This window comes from Tiliqua scincoides, chromosome 1 (genome assembly GCF_035046505.1).
Source record: "Tiliqua scincoides isolate rTilSci1 chromosome 1, rTilSci1.hap2, whole genome shotgun sequence".
Classification (NCBI taxonomy): domain Eukaryota; kingdom Metazoa; phylum Chordata; class Lepidosauria; order Squamata; family Scincidae; genus Tiliqua; species Tiliqua scincoides.
The window spans coordinates 41,896,255-41,919,194 of record NC_089821.1 but is presented as its reverse complement, the minus strand read 5'-3'; the positions used below and the strand labels follow the sequence as shown (position 1 = coordinate 41,919,194).

The 22,940-nt window shown below is 43.4% G+C and overlaps 1 protein-coding gene across 1 annotated transcript in view; it reads left to right on the top strand.

The window, feature by feature from the left end:
- The window catches only part of DCDC1 (doublecortin domain containing 1), a 337,894-nt gene that overhangs the window by 192,241 nt on the left and 122,713 nt on the right, over positions 1-22,940 (top strand). The window contains exons 14-17 of the mRNA XM_066636033.1: positions 1,405-1,530; positions 3,659-3,761; positions 15,412-15,549; positions 21,683-21,801. Coding sequence (XP_066492130.1) covers positions 1,405-1,530; positions 3,659-3,761; positions 15,412-15,549; positions 21,683-21,801 — 486 coding nt within the window. The remainder of the gene's footprint in view (positions 1-1,404; positions 1,531-3,658; positions 3,762-15,411; positions 15,550-21,682; positions 21,802-22,940) is intronic.

Genomic DNA, 22,940 nt, shown 5'->3' with positions numbered 1-22,940 from the left:
TTCAGATATGTTTATCAGGGGGTCTGCAGAGCAAAATTGTCATTCCCACCCTTGTATAAATGGAGATTGGGATACAACCGTTTGTAATTAGCAGTATTTTAATTAATTGTTTCTGTACAGTTCTTAACTAATAATAAATTATTAATGTTTAAATACTTGATTATTTTACAAAATTTGACCAGCTAGTTGATAAAGTCTCTTGAGGGGGTAGGGAGGGACAAGTCAGATGCCAGAGCTGCAAGAATAATTCTGGTCTGCTAGCTAATTATTACTAGTAGTGTTTAACATTTATCTTAGTGCCAGTTTTGCATTTTGTCAAGTAACCCAGAGCTTTCCTCATAACTGCCTTGAGATAAGATGCTTTGACTAAGGTACCTGACACCTGCTCAGATTGAATTTTATTGTTCATTCCTGTGTTCTAATCTTTGTTTTTCTCATAGCTTAGCATCACCAATGCTCTAATGTTCAATTAGGAATATCAGTTGTGCCTGTCTCAGTGGCCCTGTACCAACCAGCTAGTTCTATGAACAGGAATTCCTTTTCCTTGTCTCTCAGGGAGATTGAAAGGCAAATCATTCTCACAAAATCATCTTAAAAATACATTGTTTCATATTATTGAATTACTCACTAGTTGATTGTGATAGTTTGCAAAGTGAGATTTTTCACTAAATTTAGAGCCTACTTGTGGTGATGGAAAGCTGCAAATCAGAGTCATGCTGACCCTGCTCTGACACCTCAGATCTCACCATACATCATGCTCAATCCAGTCAGTCAGTTCTCCATATGTTATAGCAATGGATAGTTGTATGGGGTTAGCTGGTGCTGCAAGAGCAATGCTGATGCAGTTCTCCCACACTGTCTTTTTGCTGTGAAAGGAAGAAAGATGTCTAATTTTCCCACTTTAGCTCTATCATTCATCGTATAAGAAATATAAGAAATCGTACAATAAAATCATCATAGTGAACATGCCCCGAGTTGTTCTTCATTAACATGCAATTGGATTTGCTCTTTTGTAGACATTCACACAGAACATGGTTATTGTTCTGTTGTTTTGTTTTTAAACTGTTTGTTCTCCTTGGAGATGTGCTAGTATTTCAGGAATAATTCAATTTCCTTGCTGTCTATAACCTATAGGTTAATAAAGATGACTAGCTAGCTATGGTGAGAATTAATTCCCAAGGTGAAAGCACCTGAACTGCAATAAGGCAATAGCTGCTAGATTACTAATTTTTTACTATAGCAAACAGAATGCTGCATAGATTTTGAATGCCTTGGTGTTGAAGTCATTCTTAACAACTTCAGTTCTTACGTTAACTGCTTTATATACATGTAATTACTGGTTTTGCAGCTGTTAAATTTTCTCCCCTCTGAAAGGTCATGTTTGATGATGTTTCCATTTTTCAGGTCTCCCTTAAACCCAGTTCTGAGTTTGACCTTTGACAAAGTGACTGCAGCTGAAAAAGATGGCATCACAGTTATTTATAAAACACTTCTGGATCCCACTGTTGATTTGCTCCCTGGATGTGACAAGTACATTAACTCCTGCTTTATTTGAATTCTCTGAAGCACTAAGCCTAAGATTAGAGGGGTGGGGGTAGGGATGGGAATATTAAAATGCTGGGATATTTTGCAACTGTTGATGTAAATATTATATGGAAATGGTTATGCCTTGCTATATATAACACATCAGTACATAATCGTAAGTTTTATTGGGCTTCAAGAGTAAATACAGCATACCTCCATTTAAAAATGAATGATTTAGACAGGAAGATGTGAAATTTTCCTTTTAGTTTATGGCTAATTTGAATGAGGTGAGTTTCTAGTGCTTAAGTGCCACTCTTAAATCTAAAATTCAGCAGTAGCATCCCTTTCATGTCCTTAAATGTAATGAACAATGCAAAACACCACTTCGTTAACATGAGCTGGGGTCCAAAGAACTATTCTAGTAATACTTATTGCTGTTTTTAATTGTGTTTGTTTTGAACTAAAGGCTCCCTTTCCATTTCATTATCTGCTATGGAAATTCTTCTCAGTTTAAAATATCTTAACTCGTGTGAAGAGTAAAATCCCCTTGGTTATTCAGAACTAACTGTCATTCTTTTTATCATGTTTTGTACTTCTTTTCCAGCAAATTATACAAATGTCATATTCCATTCACAAACACACCATTGTTTCAAGTCTCTGTGTTACCCACTTTGGTTGCATAAATAGATCCACAGAAGACCAGTGCTTGTATGACATTACCTAAATATTTCCTATCCCCAAACTCTCATATAAATGGGTTTTTTTCTTGAACTAACTTGTTGGCAAAAAATAAAAACTAAATTTCCTGTCACATGACTATTCTTTAAGCTATGTTTGAGCAATCGGAGCATAGCTTGAACTGATGTGGCATGTTGGAAGGGTAGTTTTAAAAGGAGTCAATTCTTTACTTTAGGGTGGGGAGGAGGATGGATCAGTCCCAGGTGATTGGATGGGATTGGCAGCAGCAGCATCATATGCCGAATGCTGACCTCCTACTCGGGCCTGATTTGCCTTCCGCTGTCAATGAGGCTTGCACCATTGATGATGCTGGTGCAGGTCTCAGTTGATCCATAGTAGCTGCTGAGGCTTAAAAATGCCCCCTTGCCCTAAGGAGACCTCTAGTACCCAAAAATCCCGTGTGGGATACAGCAGTAACCATGCTGACACTGCTGCATCACCACGTGGCGGGGGTTTAGATGTGATTGGGCTGTTGATCTCCTAACAGGTATCAGGATTACTGAATCCTACCCCCATTACTGGTGCAATTAGCTGCTTGTGACTCTCATCACAATCTTCAGGGGCTCTGGAACCTGAAAGACACTGGAAGTGATTGTGTAGGTTCAGCAGTTCAGAATGTCTTCTGATTTTCCTACTCCTGACAGTCACTTGCTTCAGTGTAGTCAGAACCTCTGGAGAAGTTCTGCCCCTGGCATGCTGAGGAACTCCTCAGCTTCCTTAATGTAGCAAAGGATGGGTACTTTCTTTTTCAGTCCTCTGACCTTCTCCTCCAGTAGGGAAACTAGTTTGTAGTTGGTGCTATAGTCAATATCTGTAGGCAAGAAAGCAAAAATAACATGCACATTGCATATCACCACTGCAGAAACCTCCCTTTCCATTTTCCAATCTTCTGATGTAGCCCTAACCTTTGAGGAAACAGACACTTTCTCAGTAGATGATTTTCTTGCTGGTGTCACTGGTGAAAAGCTTAAGGGGGTGGTGTGGTGGCTGAAAGCCAAATCCCTTGTCTCCTGCAGGAAGCTCTTCCTCTCTTGACTTCCACCATCTTCATCAAAGTCTGCTGGGAGATGTGCTGATGAGCTCCTCCTTCCTCAGATGCCTCTGGCTCTACTAGTTCTTCACAAGTTCTTCCTAGCACAACAGTCATTCATACTGCAAATTTTTAGCATATTCATGGTTGCTTTTAAATATCTCTTTTTTCCATTCTCTGTATGGGGGAAAGTATGCTTTTCACATGCTATTTCACCTTCAAATTTTGCTAAGTGCAGTATTTGTAAGAATTTTATCAATACTATAAAAAAGAAAGTGATAAATGCACTCGTACTGTATTTAAGAAGTACTGTAGCCTCAAAACAGTTCCCAAATAACAACCACTTTTAACTCTTCTGATTTTCAGTTGGAAAATTTGTGCTGGATTTCCAGAAAATGTTCAGGTCACAAATAATCTAGAACCTTGTTTGGAAACTGTGGATGCAGGCAACCATTTCCTACAATATAAGGTGAGCTGTGAGTGTTCTGCAGTATCAAACCTCCCCAGCCCCATGGCTCAGTGCAAAGGTCCATGATGGGGCACCCCATGGATGGGGCACCCCTTGCGTGAAAATCCACCCCCCCCAACTTACCTGGAGGCTTCCGCTGGGTCATAAAAGTGCATGAGGTATCACTTTCGGGGCATTTGCCCCATCAAATGAATGGCAGGTCCACCATTTATGTATTGGGTTTTCATTTGTAATACCCCCAAATTAAAGAGACCTGCCCTGCTCCAGCCCCAGTCACACATTAAAATGAAAGGTATTATGCATGACTAGCCTTGCATGCCCTTCGGGGAGAAAGGCAGGGTAAAAATCGAATAAATAAATAATACTCCCAGAAAATGGATAGGAATGTCCATCCGTTGAAGGTAATGCAATGCAGATAACTTCCACATATGGATTCACATCCAGTCTTTGCCTGATCTAGGGATGTGCAGATCTCTAACTGAATTTGGGGTGTATATGATTGAAATTAGGAATGTTCACTGCTTGTTCCCTTTTGGAATATGGTTTTTAAATGTTATAGTAATGCCGTGTGATGTGCTTTTCTGTAGTTCTATCTCATGGTACTGTGATGTCTGTCCATCCGTTCCTCCCCCTCCCCCCCGTTTTTTGCCTATTTTTCCTACATTTTGGATTTTGGACACTTTTAACTTCTCAGAAGCTCCTGTGCAGATTCAGCAACCTAAAAAATTGTTGGGGCATTCTTTGCAAGCAGCCTTTGACCTTTGTTTAGAAATTCCATTATTCTCCAAAGATATTCTGTTTGTGGATTCAGTTTCTCTTCCTGTCTGTAATGCCTCCCCCCATTGGTACATGCTTAGCCATTGGACAGCCAGACCTGTTCAACCAGGTCAGGGGTGTCCAAACTTTTTGGCAGGAGGGCCACATCATCTCTCTGACACTGTGTTGGGGGCCATGGAGAAAAAGAATTAACATTTCAAATTTGAATAAATTTACATAAATGAATACACTAGAGATGAAAATTATATGAATGAATGAAGGTCTTGCAATAGCTCATGGCCTATAAAAGGCCTTGCACAAAGCAAGGCCAGCCTTTCCTTCATTGCCACTACTGCATCACAGACATGAAACAGCAAGCAGTGGAGGGAGCCCTTTTCCCACAGCTCACATGAGAGGTTGAACAGTTGCTCTCATGGTGAGAGCAGTTGCATCGGGCCAGCTCGGGCTCCAGCAAGTCTCTGGAGGGCCTGAGCTCATTAGAGACTGGGGGTTCCCAGGGGGCTATAGAGAGATGCTCTTTATACTCTCACATAATACCAGAACCAGGGGACATCCACTAAAATTGAGTGTTGGGAGAGTTAGAATTACTCAGCGTGTGGTTGGTCTGTGGAACTCCTTGCCACAGGATGTGGTGATGGCATCTGGCCTGGACGCCTTTAAAAGGGGATTGGACAAGTTTCTGGAGGAAAAATCCATTATGGGTTACAAGCCATGTGCAACCTCTTGGTTTTAGAAATGGGCTATGTCAGAATGCCAGATGCAAGGGAGGGCACCAGAATGAGGTCTCTTGTTATCTGGTGTGCTCCCTGGGGCATTTGGTGTGCCGCTGTGAGATACAGGAAGCTGGACTAGATGGGCCTATGGCCTGATCCAGTAGGGCTGTTCTTATGTTTTTATGGGCTGGATTGGGAGTCCTCGAGGGCTGCAAGTGACCCTAGGGCCAGGGTTTGGGCACCCCTGAACTAGGTCAAGGGAATGGGATGGAGTGACTAAGTGGCTCCTCCAATCAGGTCACTTGATGACATCATCAGAACAAAGTTATGTATCTTCTAGCCTTCAGGAAATGTGTTAATACCCTATGTAGGCCTACTCAGAAGTAAGTCCCATTATGTTCAATGGGACTTACTCCCAGGAAAGTGAATAGGATTGCAGCCCAAGTCACAGGGAAGGAGACCCTCAGCTTGTCTTACAAACTACTGTTTCTCCACTTGCATCAGTGCCTGCTTAAATATGTGGTTTCCTTCCATTGTCTTTCTTCCCCTGCCCTGCCCTTCATAGGGAGACCAGTGACTACTTTCAAGAAGCTGGTGTGTGTGTGTGTTTTATCCAACTCTTTGGAGTGGTAGCCTGTGGTTGGAATGAGGAATTGTCAGAGGTATTGGCGTTAGCCCAATAGCTAACCCTGGAGCCCTGGAAGAAATAGCCCTGGAGCCCTAGAAGAGGTTCCCCTTGCAAAGGAACAGTAACATTCCTGGAGCCATTGAGCCAGCAAAGAGACTGAAGAGGGAAGGGGGGGGGGACAAAATTTCTGTAGCCAGAACACAAGGTGCAGCAAGGTGGAGCTAGCTAGCTAGCTAGCTATCTCTCTCTCACACAGGGGCAGGTGTGGTAGCAACAGAGGGGTTTGCTTTAAAAAACCCAAGAGTGTTTGCCAAATTCCCCCCCCCATGAGATGGTGCAGGCAATCACCGACACAAGCAAACCCCCCCTCCCATGGTACAGGCAATAACTGACACAAGCAAGCCTTCCCACCAAACAAAGCATGATATATAGCCTACAATCCTCTCCACATTTTCCTGGGAGTAAGCCCCATTGACTGGAATGGGGCTTACTTCTGAGTAGAAACGCATAGGGCTGGACTCCTAAAAGATCAACATCCCATGTGAAAGAAGCCAGGCAGCTGGCAACGGGGAGGGCTGAGTACGGAGCAGAAGGGAGGGAATTGATAACAGCTGACTTAGTTTCCTTCCAGAAGTGTCAGGATGCAGTGTATTTGCATAACTCTATGGAATTTAGCACAACGTGTTTTTTGTTAATCTTGCTGAGTCACGGAAAGGAACTAATGTGGATAAATAGGCTCCACCTCTACATGAATCCTGTTGTTACAGGCAAGAGCAGAACATTTACTGCCTTCAGAAGACAAACTCTCAGTAGGAAGATCCCATCTCTTTTGGCAAGCAAGTGCTGCTGGGATACACTGCAGACACAGGAAATCTGCCTAAGGAGTGCTGGAGGAGAGACTAACATAGCTTTTGCTGTGAAGAAAGCCCTGGGTTGCAAATCTCACACAAGTTGAAAATTATAGATGTGTTTTCTTACAGAATTGCTACATGACTGGTTTGGACCTCAGTATGCCTTTGGTGTTTGGGGTAGGCATACTTCAGACAAACTAACCTTTGAGCACTGTAATCTTTTTATCACAGTGAGGAAAAATTTCTACTAGTTCTTGTTGATAAAGGAAACTAAAGATGAGAAGAAAAGCAAATAGTTTAACAACCCAATCTTATGGGGATTGGGCTGCCATGTGGATACCATTGTGACAGCAGAAGCAACTTGCACTGTTGTAAAATGGCCACCTACGGAGCACTCTGCTGTTGGTGACCATTTTGCGTGTGCTGGTGCAAGGTGCAAAATACATTTTGCATGTGCTGGTGCAAGGTACAAGCACCACAACTCCCTGCCAGACTCCATCGTCCTCACCAGACCAGGTAAGTCAGTGATGTGGGCAGGGAGGAGTGAAACTGGTTGGGGAAGGGGGAGGAACAGGGCAGGGAAGTGATGGAAGGGGTTGAATTTGGCAGCAATGATGCATGCTGGATCTTATCTTCTCCACTCAGATGCTCCCTGACCCTTTCTCCTCATTAGACTTGTGCCAGCTACAGAGAGGGGGAAAGGATAGGATTGAGTTCTTAATAACTTAAATTTTAAAATTACAGTTTTGATTCTCATTAAATATGAAGTTATTCTTAAAGGACCTATGAGTTGCACCTTAGGTATAAACACTTTTCTCTTAGTTATTTGCTACCTTCAACAGCATTTCCTAAATTCATGGCAGAGTAGTCAGACAACAATATATCTTTTCTATTTCCTATTAAATAAAATTCAGCTCACTGAGGTGTACAAGATGCTAAGAGGATTACACATTAAAAAGGCAAAAGTCCCATATTCTGGATGCTCACACATTAAGATTGTCGTCAGGTATAGATAGTAATGCTCAACCCCTGACTGTTATTTTTAATCTTTTATTGACAGAGAAAACCTTTCCAACAGAGTCAAATTTGTGTCATATAATCCACATTCGTAAATCTGGGGATAGAGATAACCCAGACAATTATAGCCTGTTGCTCTTTTATCACTCTTGAGAAAGCTAGGCCCTGCACTGGTGACCTGGGAAGGATGGATTGCTGGTATTTTGTTTTGATAAAGACTGTGCTAGAAGTGAGAGTACTGGAAATGTACATTCCTCTGGACAGTTGGTTTCTAAATTAATACAGAGTAAAATTTCAGAGCACAATGCAACAAATTATTCTGCTGGAGCAAGAAGAATGTTTAATAATATACATGTATATTTGTATCTTGTGAGTTGTGTGCATCCTATAGTTTATATGTAGTGGATGAATCTATATGCTATTGCATAAATTTGAAAAATTGAACAGCGATCTAGCACAGGATCTGGATCTCCCTCACAAGAATTTGAAGCTTCTGATGTGATCCCATGAAATTGCATTAAGGATCATATAAGATCAATCTGTGCCCTGCTTTTTTAGCATGATTAAGGTAAAGGACAACAACTCCATGATAAACTATTTTCTGCAATGTCATAGCTAATGCTAATTCATATGATGAAATATTCCATCTCTCACAGGATTTCTTACACTGGAATATGGAAAATTCCATTCTTTCTTTGATAACAGTACAAAAGATGCCATTTTTCTTTAGCTTACCTACTGTTTGATTCTTTGGTTTCTCTTGAAGCAGGAAGGAGCCTGCACTGCTTATTTTTAATTTATCTGAATCCAGACTTAACATGAAGCATTGTGAAACAGTTATGAAAAAGTTAATTTGGTCAGCATATTTTACAGTGTGCTGTTTCCTTGTCTCTGTGTTAAAAACACATTTAACACTGTGTTAAAAACAATGGGTTTAGTGTAGACTAGTGTTTCTCAATGTCTGTCCCCCACCATACCACTTTGCATGGTCCACCTATGGGAAGTACCATCAGAAGTAACTGGTGATGATGTCTTTACCAGTTACATTCAAATTGGGAGACCAGAAGCAATGTGACAGACACCAGTAAAAGGCTCAGGGCAGATGGGAAGGCTTTTTTGAGCATGTGAAAAACGCATGCTGGAGCTCTGCCCACTGAGCTGATGCTCCTACTGCTGATTGTCACATTACATTGCTGGTCTTGCTGCCTGACAGTGAAGGTCTGGGAGTCCCACAAATATCACCAGACACCACCTCAAGTACAACCAATAGTACGAGTACCATTGCTTGAGAAATACTAGACTATTAGATTGGGTAACATTTTAACTTATATATTGCAATACAGGTTGGGCCTCGCTATCTGCAAGGGATTCGTTCTAGGACCCCCACGATTACCAAAAACCATAGATAAGGGAATCTGCATTTTTGGCACTTTTAAGCTCTCCAAAAGTGACTGAAGCTATGAAGCCTGGACCTCAGAATGCCTTAAAAGGCATAAAAAGTCACTTCTGGTTTCCTGAGGGAAATTGAAAGTAGCATTTTTTCACCCTGATGGCTATTCTGAAGCCACAGAGGCTGCAAGTGGATTTGCATGACCTCTGAGGGCTTCAGAAAGCCCTCTGGATGCTACCAGACGTCAGCTCTGGTCATCTTCAGAGGGTCCAGGTTGGACCAAGTCTGGCTCAACATGGGTCCAGTGGACCCAAATTAAAGTTTTCAAGGTGGACAAGAACTATTTAAGATGTGATAATATCTAAGGTTTTTTAATTTCTCTTGACTTATTGACCAGGAGGAAGGAAGAGCAGTATACGGGTTGTGTCTTGGTATTCCATTCCCAGAACCCTTGTGGATGCCAAAAATTGTGTTAAAAGAAAACTAATTAAAAAACAATGTGCCCTTGCTAAAAAATTTAAAAACAGCCTTACTTAGCTTTGTAATGCACAAGACTGGCAGCAGGCAATCAAACAATCTTTTTCCAGGCGCTTAGTAAGGCTTCACTCTGGAGACAAGCAACCCCTCCCTTCACTGGGAGCTCAGGAAAGAGTGCAAAGAGAATGCAAAGCAGAGGTGATAATCACTTCTGCTTTGCATTTTCACATGCTCTGGAAGGGGTAAGGGAGGGGTTGCTTGCCTAGGAGTGAAACCTTGTTAAGTGCCTGGAGAGAGAGAGATTAATTGTCTTCCCCATCACAATGGTATGCGAGGCTACTTTTAAAAAGGATGATTTTCCTTTAATTTCTCATCATGTGAGATAAAACCACTGGTGAAAAATCTGTGGGTAATTAGGTTATACCTGTATTTCTCAAACTTAGGGTGTAATCCAGAGGTGCCCATGGGCTGGCGCATGTCCTTTGCACTGGCCCAGTAGGGTTGCAAACTTGCTGTAAGGAACATTTGCACCTCCTTGGGAGTAAGTTGCATTGATGCACAGAGGTGCACCTGCACGCGGAGGCTGAATTCAGAAGGCCTCCGTGGCAGCTTAATCAGCTTTGCGTTGGCCCCACTGGATCAATGCAAAGCTCTGGGATGGGTGGAAGCATTCCTGGGCAGAGGGTGGGCAGGTAGCGGGGAGCCCTGGGGTGTGTGTGTGGGGAGCAGGAGGTGGGGCTGGGAACCAGCTGTTATGCTGGATCCCAACCCCCATTCCCAGGGAGATCGGAGTGGCTTTAAGCCACTCCACTCTTGTCGTACTTGTGCCACCTCAGGAGGTGGCATGAGTCCGAGGAGACCCATAGGGGCCAGCGTGCTTTACCCAGAGGTAAGGGGAAAATTTTCTCCTTGCTTCTGACTTAGCCCCTTGGGCCCCTATCCTGCGCTGGATACAGTGCAAGCCTCTTGGCTTGCCTGTTCCAGTGCAGGGTAGGATTGTGCCCTTAGACATTCTAAGAATACTCAGAAAGTTTTGTTGTAGTGAGTTGAAAATTTAAGAACATGTTTATGCAGATGTTGTTGCATAATGTTTCACTGCTGTTTTACGGCCCAATCCTATTGGGCCTTACTGTGGCAGATCTTGGGCCAATGATTTTGCAATGATGCAAAAACTTTTCCGCCATCCTGCAGGCTGGGTACACTAGTGCTAATGGCTGGGGGCTGCGCACAGGTTATGTAAGTGTGTCATTTAGAAGTTGTATACATTAACCAAAAGGTGCATCTGTTATGAGTAGGATAGAACATTCTTAGTTAAGTCATACGCTCTCATCATCTCTCCAGTGCAGTACCATGGATACATGCAAGTGAACTGCCAAACCTAAAGAAATGCAAGTTAATATCATTATTCCTTGTATTTGTTCCTTTGTGGGTACTATAATATCCTCTGAAGCTGGGCTATAGAGGGATGTAGTATGTTTCTTTATCTGGTGTTTTTCGGTAATATCCAGCATTATATCTCTTGAAGAACAGCATGGTATTAGTGCTGGATGCCAACCTCAAATGAATACAAAGGGTCCAATGTTTCTTCCCCACTGCAGCACAAAATCAAATGTGATAAGATTAAAGCCAGTGGCATTGCTAAGAGGATAGGGGGACTTCCAGCAGGTGTTATGCACATCATAATGATATCTCTCTCCAGTTCCAACTATAACAATCTTCCACACAGTTGTGTTGCCTCTAATAGCTACTTAGAAAGGCAAGGGCAAGTGCGTGTGTCGCTTTAAGCCCCTCAGCCTTTCGTGGGGGATTAGTAGAACATTAGTTCCCATTGTACCAAAACTGTGGGGATTTTCTTCTACTGCTGCAGCTGGCAAACAGGTAAGATCACATAAAGCACTTTTTGGCTAGCTATGCCCTTGCTTCATGTCTGTGTCTTAGATTGCTTTCTGAGTTTGCACTGCCAAGATGACTAAAATCCCAGATAATAGTGTTAATATTTAGCATTTGGTAGGTGTAGAGTGTTCAAAGCAATTCACATGCAGTTGCTCAATATTGTTTACTACAACCTGAAAGGCAGTGCAGTACTAATATCCTAATACTGCAATGGCAGATTCAGGCTTGAGGGATAGTATCTTACTGGAACCCAATCCTATCCAACTTTCCAGTGCTGGTGCAACTGGAAATGTAATGCAGGTGCAATGCAGCCTGAGGAAAGGGAGCAAATGTTCTCTTACCTGGAGGAGGCCTCCATGACCGCTCCCCTAGTGCAGGATGCAGCACATGCCTCATTGGTATGGCTGCACCAGCACTGGAAAATAGGATAGAATTTGGCCCCTGGTGGTTTCAATGGTTGAGATGAAATTCGAATTATGGACTTCCTTGCTCACAGCTGTAATCACTAACCTCTGTATTCTTTCCTTTTGTTCCATTTCCATTTTAATTCGACTGCCCTAATGGAACAGAATATTTTTGCTCTCTTGTTTTCGTATTTATTTGTGAGTCAAGCATCTGGTCAGCCCCAAGACTGATCATGTGAATACAATCTAGAAGCCAACTTGTGCATATTCAGAATGAAGATGCCATTGTGTACCTTGTATTTTGCTGGAGACTCTCTAGCCCACCACTCTCTTCTCCTCCAAACTTTCTCTTCCATTCTATTCCCCTCTTCTTTTTTGAATCCAGGGAGCAAGAGAAGGAGAAGTGGAGGGTACATGAATAGAGAAAAGCACCCATGTGATAGCAGATCAAGGGTGGCGAAGTGAGCACTAGTGGTTAGTAGCTGCTCTCTCTTGCTCACACGCCCCCACTGGTTAAACTGAGAATTCTACCACACAACAATAAGGGAGGAAAAAGACAGGAAAAGGTGGACTTGTTGAAATCTCTCCCCGTGCTTAGAAAATGGAGTCCTTTGTCCAAAGGAAAATCCCATCTAAAAACTGAATAGGAGCAAGGGCTGAGCTGTCTGAGCAAACACGCCCAACTTGCTGTTTGGGCTACTGAGACCAAGTAGGCACTACAGAATATTAAAAAGACTGAAGGAATACAATGGATGGGGGAATGCAATGGGCAAAATGTTCACAGGCACCATTCAAACAACACTCAGGAAATGAACAAGAACAGACAAGTGGGGTGTTTAATGCATTTATGCCCTGCCTTTTCCCCACACTGTGGGCACCCAAGGCAGTCAATAGACTTTATGAATATACAATCTTTATCATAAAATGATAAATATTAAAATGAAATCCAACACATAAACAGTAAACAACAATAAAACTATGAAAAGTAGCAATAAATGCAAAAACAAAATACAAAGCAGCCAAAAACAATAGAGCAACAATAAAAACAATAAAAGGCACTCATAAAGATGATGTGAACAATAGGTGGCAATGAGCAATGGTGAAAATGGCAGAGGAGGTGGTCCCTCAAGTACCCTGGTCTTAAGCCTCCAAGGGCTTTAAAGGTCATAATCAGCATCTTGAATTGTACCTGGAAACAAACCAGCAGCCACTGGAATAGAGGTCCAATAGAAATGAACTGCTGAATCCTGGCAACCACATAGGCCACTACTTTCTGCACTAATTACAGTTTTGGGACCGTCTACAAGGGCAGCCCCTGTAGAGCACATTGCAGTAATCTAAATGAAATGTCACCAAGTCATGTACTACTGTGTATGCTGACCACAACTGGCACAACACCCAAAGCTGGGCAAAAGCCCCCTTGGCCGCAGCCATCACCTGGCAGTCCAGAAAGATTCCTAGAAAAATCCATGGTCAGTGGGGTTGAAAGCTGCTGAGAAGCCCTGCAGGACCATCAGGGACACATTCCCTCTGTCTAGTCCTTGGTTCAGGTCATCCACCAAGGGGACCAGGTCCATCTCCATCTGGAAGCATGCCTTGAAGCTGGAAATGGATCCAGCTAATCCTGCTTTATAAAGGATCCTGTGTAGCTCGTATATGAAGGAATACATAGGTTTAAAACAAGCACAGCAAATGTAAACTCCTGACATGAATTGCTGAGTATGTTGCCTTCATTCTACTGTGCTCCTCCAGAATCCAGACTTGACATTCACAATTCAGTGATGTGAACGTACAGGTGTGAATGCACAGGCATGCCCTGGTATCTGCAAGGTTCCCTTCTGGATCCCCTCTCTGTTAACTGAAACCGTGGATACCAAGGAATGCCCCCCACCCTCTGAAGGAGAGGGGAGCTCCCTGAGGGCTTCCCCAACCCTACTAATGCCTTATATGGCATTTAAAATGTCATCATTTTACGAAAAAACTGAAAGTGATGCTTTTTTCTACTTCAAGGATCAGTTTGAGCCTGGCAGAGGCCGCAAATGGATGCGCACGGCCTCTGCTGGGTGCAGTGGACCCTCCAGAGGTTAGGGGAGCAGAGTTCCCCTCATCTCTGGAAGTGGTGCACATGGGGGGTGCACATAAAATTTTTTATGGTGCATATAAAAAATGATCATTTTTAAAAAATGAAATAATCATTTAAAAATGCTCTCCATTGGCTCGCCAAACAGAACCTATTTGCAATCAGATTCTTTTTTTTCATAAGTACACCACTGTATGTAATTTATGGATCTCATTGAGTATCTCAAGTCTCAACAGCATAGCCACCACCTTCAGGAAAAAGAGGATACAGAGATGTACGATAGTAAATATATTCCTTGATTCTGAATTTTTGAGAAAGGAGGGTACAAATCCTCAGAAAGTTTATTGCCTGGGTGGATTTATTCTAGATGACTGGGATTCTGAAACAATCTACTCATGCAATACTTACCCAGGGCAAACTGCTCTTATGTCTGGTCTACCTGTAAATTCTGCCTGCACATGATGTTACTGTCCACAGCATGTCTCTAATCCCTCTTTTTCTTCTCTAGCAAACTACTTTTTTGTATTCTCCTCTCTTGTCATGTTCTTTTCTTCAATAATGTCTCCAACAGCTGCAGCTCCTCCAGTTCTGCTTACATTTCTATATAGCCTTAAGTGATGTAGGATTAATTTCCTGCATGCATATAGTGAAGAATTTGACATACAGGTCCAGCCTAGTTATACATGGATTTTTGATACATGAGTTTGACTCAACACAGATAACTACTGCAAATGAGAAGGAATGTGCTGATCCCTGGAGAAGGGAAAAATGCACCCTTTTAAAATCAGTTTAAAAAAACTGAACAGTACTTTAATAATAGCCTCCTTAAAGAGAGAGAGAGAGCGAGAGCGAGAGCGCAGCTGGCTGACAGAGAGAGAGAGAGAGAGAACAGCTGGCTGACAATCCATCAATTCTTCTCTCTCCAGGCGACCCCTCCCTTCCCCCTGAGCACGTGAAAGAAAGGTGATAACTTTGCATTGGTGAAGGGAGGGGTTGAGTGAAGCGCCTTTCTAAGCTCTTGGAGGATGACTGATTGATGGTTTGTCTTCTTAATGGCTCTTATCTAACATCATAAAGGTCAGCAAGGCTGTTTTTCAATCACCAGAGCAAAGAAACCTTGTTTTTTAAATTGATTTGCTATAGTGCGTTTTTTGCCATCCACATGAGTGCTTGGAATGGAACCCACGCGAATAATGAGGCTCAACCTGTACATTTTGTGTCCCTGATGCAGGAAATGTGGAAGCAAGATTGCTTCAGAAACAGTGGAAGAGCACTCTGTTTCTTCTTTCTCATGATGAAGTTCGATTTAGACTTATGTGGGATGGTGTTGTATTGCAATGAGAGATGTTGCACAGAATTTTTTCAATGACTTTTAGCAAAATCAAGCTAAGAATCACATTCTTTCTATTGCTGGATATAGGCTGATCCCCAGATGGTTCTTCTCATGACAGTTACCATGGAAAATATGAGGAAAGCCATTCCCAGAAGAAATGACCACCAAGATCTGATGTCATCCACAGCGCTCTGGCCTGTTTCTAATGTGTGGCTCTTTACAAAGGTAGCCCAGTGAAATGGCATATTGTCAAGATTAATGGTATACACATTGATGAGATGCTTTAATGCACCACTGTCCTCTCCTCCGCACTTTGCCTTCTGCCCTGTTTGCCCCTATCTTCAAATGCAGTGTGCTGAGGAGGAGAACGCAGCAGCCCTTTGTGCCCTGCTACCAAGTCAGGTGATAGCAGGTGGAGGGCAAATGAAATAGCCATAGTGGGGACCAAGCAGGGCAGCTATGGTGGCAGCAGACAAGGCAGCAGCTGCTGCCTCCCCCATCACGTGATAATCATTATGAGGCCAGCCCTAGCCTATATAGCTGGGCGGGGCTTCTGAGAGGAATTTTGTCGGGGCGTGCAAAGTTTATTTTGGGCTCCATCCCAAAGGGGGAGGGATGAAACAGAGTGGGAGAAGGTGGCAGAGAAGTGGGCAGAATGATGGTGCAGATGGGAAAAATAGGGCAGGGGAGGGTGGCAATAGCTGGAATAGACTTTGAGGCTCAGATCTACCAGGTTTTCCAATGCAGAACCCAGATCATCCTGTCCGCATGGCATTGGCAGCTAGATATAGGAATACAGAAAACCCAGTGGTGTTGCTAGGGGTGTGTGGGCTGCACTGGGTGACACACACAGGGATGGAGGTGACACCATAACTGTCCATAATGTTTAAAATCTTGGTATTTTTGAATAATACCATCATGGTATATATCATTTGATGCGTAATTTCATGCAGAATGCAATGAAACAAACCACGTTGAAATATCTCTATTCTATCAAAAGTTATAGCAAAAATATTAGCAGGGTGGGGTGATGGTACATAACCACACCCACTGCCCAGAGCATTTCCCTGTCCACTGCATGGGAAGATGTCCATCACGGGGCTGACGTGCTGGTCTCCTGTACCAGGTGACACAAACCCTATTGACACCACTGAAAAAACGAAACACACTCCTCTCTCAAATCTCTTAAGTATAGAAAATCATTGCAGAAAATTAGCCATCAGTGTATTTAGGCTCACACTAGGACAGAAAGTGTCCAGTCTCCCACATGTACTTCTGCAGCAGTTGTAGTCCCGCAGATGTGTCTCTGAGCTCCTAAACACTTCTTCGTCATAAGCAGATCCACAAGCCAAAGAGCAAGTGTAGCAGACCAGCTTCCTCCCAGATTTGACACAGTACTAAGGAGTGTCATGTATGCATTCCTCAGCCCTGTGCATATGGCTTGCACGTGGTAGCACCCATAAGAACATAAGAACAGCCCCGCTGGATCAGGCCATAGGCCCATCTAGTCCAGCTTCCTGTATCTCACAGCGGCCCACCAAATGCCCCAGGGAGCACACCAGATAACAAGAGACCTCATCCTGGTGCCCTCCCTTGCATCTGGCATTCTGACATAACCCATTTCTAAAATCAGGAGGTTGCGCATACACATCATGGCTTGTACCCCGTAATGGATTTTTCCTCCAGAAACTTGTCCAATCCCCTTTTAAAGGCGTCCAGGCTAGATGCCATCACCACCTCCTGTGGCAAGGAGTTCCACAGACCGACCACACGCTGAGTAAAGAAATATTTTCTTTTGTCTGTTCTAACTCTCCCAACACTCAATTTTAGTGGATGTCCCCTGGTTCTGGTGTTATGTGAGAGTGTAAAGAGCATCTCCCTATCCACTCTGTCCATCCCCTGCATAATTTTGTCTTTCTCAATCATGTCCCCCCGCAGGCGCCTCTTTTCTAGGCTGAAGAGGCCCAAGCGCCGTAGCCTTTCCTCATAAGGAAGGTGCCCCAGCCCCGTAATCATCTTAGTCGCTCTCTTTTGCACCTTTTCCATTTCCACTATGTCTTTTTTGAGATGCGGTGACCAGAACTGGACACAATACTCCAGGTGTGGCCTTACCATCAATTTGTACAACGGCATTATAATATTAGCCATTTTGTTTTCAATACCCTTCCTAATGATCCCAAGCATAGAATTGGCCTTCTTCACTGCCGCCGCACATTGGGTCGACACTTTCATCGACCTGTCCACCACCACCCCAAGATCTCTCTCCTGATCTGTCACAGACAGCTCAGAACCCATCAGCCTATATGTGAAGTTTTGATTTTTTGCCCCAATGTGCATGACTTTACACTTACTGACATTGAAGCGCATCTGCCATTTTGCTGCCCATTCTGCCAGTCTGGAGAGATCCTTCTGGAGCTCCTCACAATCACTTCTGGTCTTCACCACTCGGAAAAGTTTGGTGTCGTCTGCAAACTTTGCAACCTCACTGCTCACCCCTGTCTCCAGGTCATTTATGAAGAGGTTGAAAAGCACTGGTCCCAGGACAGATCCTTGGGGCACACCACTTTTCACCTCTCTCCATTGTGAAAATTGTCCATTGACACCCACTCTCTGCTTCCTGGCCTCCAACCAGTTCTCAATCCATGAGAGGACCTGTCCTCTAATTCCCTGACTGTGGAGTTTTTCAGTAGCATTTGGTGAGGGACCGTGTCAAACGCCTTCTGAAAGTCCAGATATATAATGTCCATGGGTTCTCCTGCATCCACATGCCTGTTGACCTTTTCAAAGAATTCTATAAGGTTTGTGAGGCAAGACTTACCCTTACAGAAGCCATGCTGATTCTCCCTCAGCAAGGCCTGTTCATTTGTGTTTTGAGATCCTATCTTTGATGAGGCATTCCACCATCTTACCCGGTATTGATGTTAGGCTGACCGGCCTATCGTTTCCCGGGTCCCCCTCTGGCCGCAAGTCCAGGTGAGATAGGAAAATAAAACATCCCAGGAAATTTCTAGGCCCCCTTCTTTGACTCCTGGGCCCCCTTTTTGACCCTGGGCCAAGGTACAAATTACCCCCTTTTTCCTCCTTTCATGGGCCTCAGTGCAAGGAACTGGGAAGCGGTTGTGGACTGTCCCAGCACCCTCAAAAAGTATATACCGCAGGTACTCGTCCATAAGTCGACCTCACAGATAAGTCGAGGGCAGGTTTTGAGCCATGAATCATGGAATTTTCTATGACCCTCGGATAAGTCGGGGGTTAAACTTAGGGGGGTATCTGACTCAATGGCATGCGAAGGTCATTTGGCACCTGGGGCCCATAAATTTTTGGCACATCCCATACAATGAGATAAAAATTAAATATTATATTCTACAATTAATTCAAATATATTATTAAGAAGCATTAATACACTATCAATCTCTTGAATTCAGCATGCTCTGACCCACAATTTAGTTCAGTTATCTCCACTATTGAAAGAGGGTGAGGTGAAGGAAGACCACTGGAAATAAGGCAAGAATTAGCAGCCATCAAAGCACCTATTCCACCTAAAGGAATTATTCTCTCTCCTGATCCTTTCAAAATTTAATTATTACTAGTAAGGATCAAGAAAATACTCAGATAATTTCTCAAGCATAAGATTATCCTCCCCCCCCCCCCCCCATGGTTAATGTAGCATCAAAAGCCTCTAGGAACACATATACAAGAATTTAATTTAAAATATCCATATTATAATAAAAAACAGACAACTAGAAAGGCTGCAAGAACACAACTAGTAAAAAGCCAAAGTGTGAAGTACAATGGAGCAAGCCAATAAGATTATTCACACACAACCCCAAGTGGGGGGTGGGGGCCTCAGGGATGGCAATTAATCCCTTCTCCCCCAAGAGGGTTTCAGTGGCTCCTGCATGGGCACAGAACATTGCAATGGGATCTCAGAGGCAGCTAAACTTTGTTTCATAAATGCCTGATTGCCTGGGGATACTGCAGAAGCAAACATGCTCTCCTAAAAGCTTATGACATAAGCAGCTGTTGCAAGTGCTTCTTAGCTCCTGCCAGCAGGAAGCTAAGATCTCTGGCTAAAATACCTGTTGCTGCAGAATAATTCTACTTTAAATTCTCTCTGCTTTTCCTGTGTTTTGCATCTTTGCAAGGTCTCCAGGACTCTTCCAGTGAAAAGGACACACACACAGGGAGATTGCTTCTCTCTCTCTCTCTCTCACAGATGCTCCCCCCCCCCAACATACACAAATGCAGGGACTTTTCCCCTCCAGTCCAACTTCATTGGTGAGGATAGGGGGAAATGAGGTTAGCATGGAGGTTTGCAAAAAGCTTTGCAAGGGAGAGACTGAAGTGTGACTATACAGTAAGGGGAGAGGTAGACAGGAAAGCAAGAAGAGGGAATAGACTGGGAGCCCAATCTTAGGCATGCCTACTCAGAAGCAAGTCCCTTAATTGTCAGTGGGGGTTACTCCCATGAAAGTGAGGCTAGGATTATAGCCTTAACTGTTTTAAGTGCTCTCTCACACACACACTCTCACACACACACTTTTCCTTTTATAAAAGTTAACTCTTCCTCTCCCCCTCAGTACAACTTTATCAGTGGTGAATGATTATGGGGAGAGGGGCTAGCAAGCCTCAGCTTCGAAACAGAGAGTTTAAAGTTGGATTCAATAAGGGGAGGGGGCAAAAACAAGAAGGAAAGAGGAGATGAACTTAACCCTTTCACTGGCTTGAGAAACAAAGGTACAGCCTTCTGCAGGCTGCTCCCCCCTCTCTCTTTATAAAGATCACTCTCCCCCCTTCCCCACCCTGTCCAACTTCATCTGTGGGGAGATGGGAAGGGGGTTAGCAAGTTGGGCTTTCCAATGGAGTGCTTGAAGTTTAAATACAGTGGGAAGGGGGAACAAGGAGGAAAGAGGAGATGGACTCAGTTGTTTCAAATGACTGCTTCTCCCTCGCTCAGACGCCCCCTCCCACACACAGCTCATTGTCTCCTGCGTCCTGCTCTGTCTTGGGTGCCACTCCAGAGATGCCTCCGTGGGTGGTGGTGCTGAGTGAGGGGGGGCTGCTGATGGCTGCTGTGGTAGATTGCCCTGCCCTGCACAGCCCAGCCCAGCGCATGGAGCTCCTGCAGCTGGGCAACAGCCTGAAGGAGCACATGAAGCACACCCACACCACACTAATGCTCAGCAGCAGTCCCAGACTGCACAGCCTCCTCTCTGCAGACACTTGCTCCCTCCTTCCCACAATAGTGATTGGCTGGCTGGCTGACTCGCCTCCCCCCCCGCTGCCTGCCCGCCCCGGAGATAAGGCGGGGCAATGATTCAGGCTGCTTTTCTGGGAAGAAATTTTCCGCCTTATAGGCGAGTATCTTTGTTCCCTTGCCTGGTGCCGCATGTATGTTAGAGAAGGGGCGGGCACCTCTATAGCAGTACCAAAAGGCTGAGGGAGGGGTAAGAATAGATACTAGCACTATACTACACTGTTGTAGAGTACTGCTGATGGACTTGTAAGCCTCCTACTATGTGCTCTGAATTTGCAGACTGAGCATTAAAATAAAAGATTGTACTAGGGGAGTTTGAGCATGAAGGAGCAGCTTGTTCAGTTCAGAGGGCCAAACCAGAAATTAATTGTGGGCAGGGACGATACCTAATCTGCATATTTAATTGCCCCAAATTTTGATAGCAGATGCTAACATCTAGTTTGCTGCCCAGTCTTAGCTAATTTTCCTCAGGAGTAAGTTCTACTATTTGCAGTAGGTGTTTTTTGCAAACTAAAGATTCTTTGGATCACAGCGCACAGCCTTATTCCTAAAAGAAATAACTTTAACAAGCAATTAAAATCTCTAAGTTTCAATAGTTGCCTTGTTGCTGGGTGCTTGCTGCAAAACTGATGTTTTTAAAACAAAAGATTTTAAGGATATTTAACCAACAAGGCTGTAGTCTTGCAATAAAACTTTAAATTGACTCAGTGGCTATAGATTTGTTGCAATCTTTGCAGTTCACTGAACTTTTTTCCTCTGCGTACATATTTCAAGTAAACTCTGTAGTTATAAGTGTAGCAAGTGACACGTTATGGACCCTAAATCGTTGCACTGTGAAATATGCAGAGGAAAAGGACAAATGAAGATATCAAGGGTCTGTTCTATTTTGCACTGAACTGTAAAATGCCACCCTTGTTGTACAGAAGATCACTGGTTCTGAGCAGGGCTCATTGACGGCTAAGTTGTGGATAGCGTTTCAGTTTCTCCAACTGTTAATATCCTGAGTTATCCAGGCATAATGACCTCTCTATTTGTAACACATTGTTGAATTTTCTGGTTCTTTTAACTTATTCAAACCCTTTTTTTCCCATTCATTGAAAGGCTGGTATGATTCTAAGTCGAGCTGTAGCACAAAGCAGTCTGGCTCTTGGTCATCCAATCAGAGCTATGATGCAGGGTGGTATACCTCTGGAAGGCTATAAACTCAGCCTGCAGAAAAGGTATTGCTATGAGATTTTTGTACATGCAGTTATTTAGATAAACAGCGTTATCTGAAAATGTACTTATATATTTTGTATTTCAGTAGGTGAAGCACTGTATCAACTAAATCATCATTAACATGAAATTCCTTTTGAATAGTTAAATTCCTGCCATAACATTCCTGATACATTTTAAATCGACTTCAAAGGTTTTTAGATAAAATAATAAGATGGTGAAAAAAATAAGGGTTGATTCTGTTGCATCCATAGCAGAGTGTTCATGGAAACAACACTGTCAAAATCTTCCTTCCTCCCCATCCTCCCAAGTGAAGCCCCCTGAAAGGTCACTGCTGAGGGTCAGCGTCCCTTGGCAGTGGTATAGTATGTGGCATGGGATGGACTGGAAAGAAAGACGAAATACCCTGAAGCTGGAAGCAAATCATTGGAAACTGGGAGCAAATCCTTCACTATCAGATCTCTTCCAGCTTCTGGGTATTTCCTCCTTTCTCTGCAGCCCCCCCCCCCCATTGCATACCATTCCACTGCCAAGAGTCTCCTGACCCACAGCAGTGAACTTTGGTGGATCTTTGATAGGGAAGAAGGGATGGGGAAGGTGGCTTCTGGCAGCATTGCTTCCATGAGCGCTACACTCTAGATGCCATCCAATGACATAAGTGTTGACAGGTCCAAGTCTTTGCTCACTGCAGTGGCTTCAATAGGGTGTGCAGGGGGTGTGTACCACATTAGGTGACACACTCAGAGAGGTTACACCATTAGTGCCAAAATTGTGGAAATCATAGTATTTCTGAATAATACCATCATGTTATATAACATTGGATGGGTAATTCAATGCAGAATGCAAATAAACAAATTACATAGAATATCTTTATTCTATCAAAAGTCAAATAAGTAGAAAAGGAAAACGCAACTGCCTTATGTAACAAAAAGTAAATTTTAATTAACTCAAAACTGACCAATGAGACTGATTGTTCCAAGAGCCAATGAGATGTTATTATGACACAACAGGGAACCAATAAGGTGTTAGTATCAGTCAGCTCTCATTTTCATGGAGGCGTCTAAAGCATGATAAAGAAAAGAGATTGTTAATTCTAGCTTAGTTAACATGCTCCAAGTTGTACTAAAGGCAAAATTTATACCTG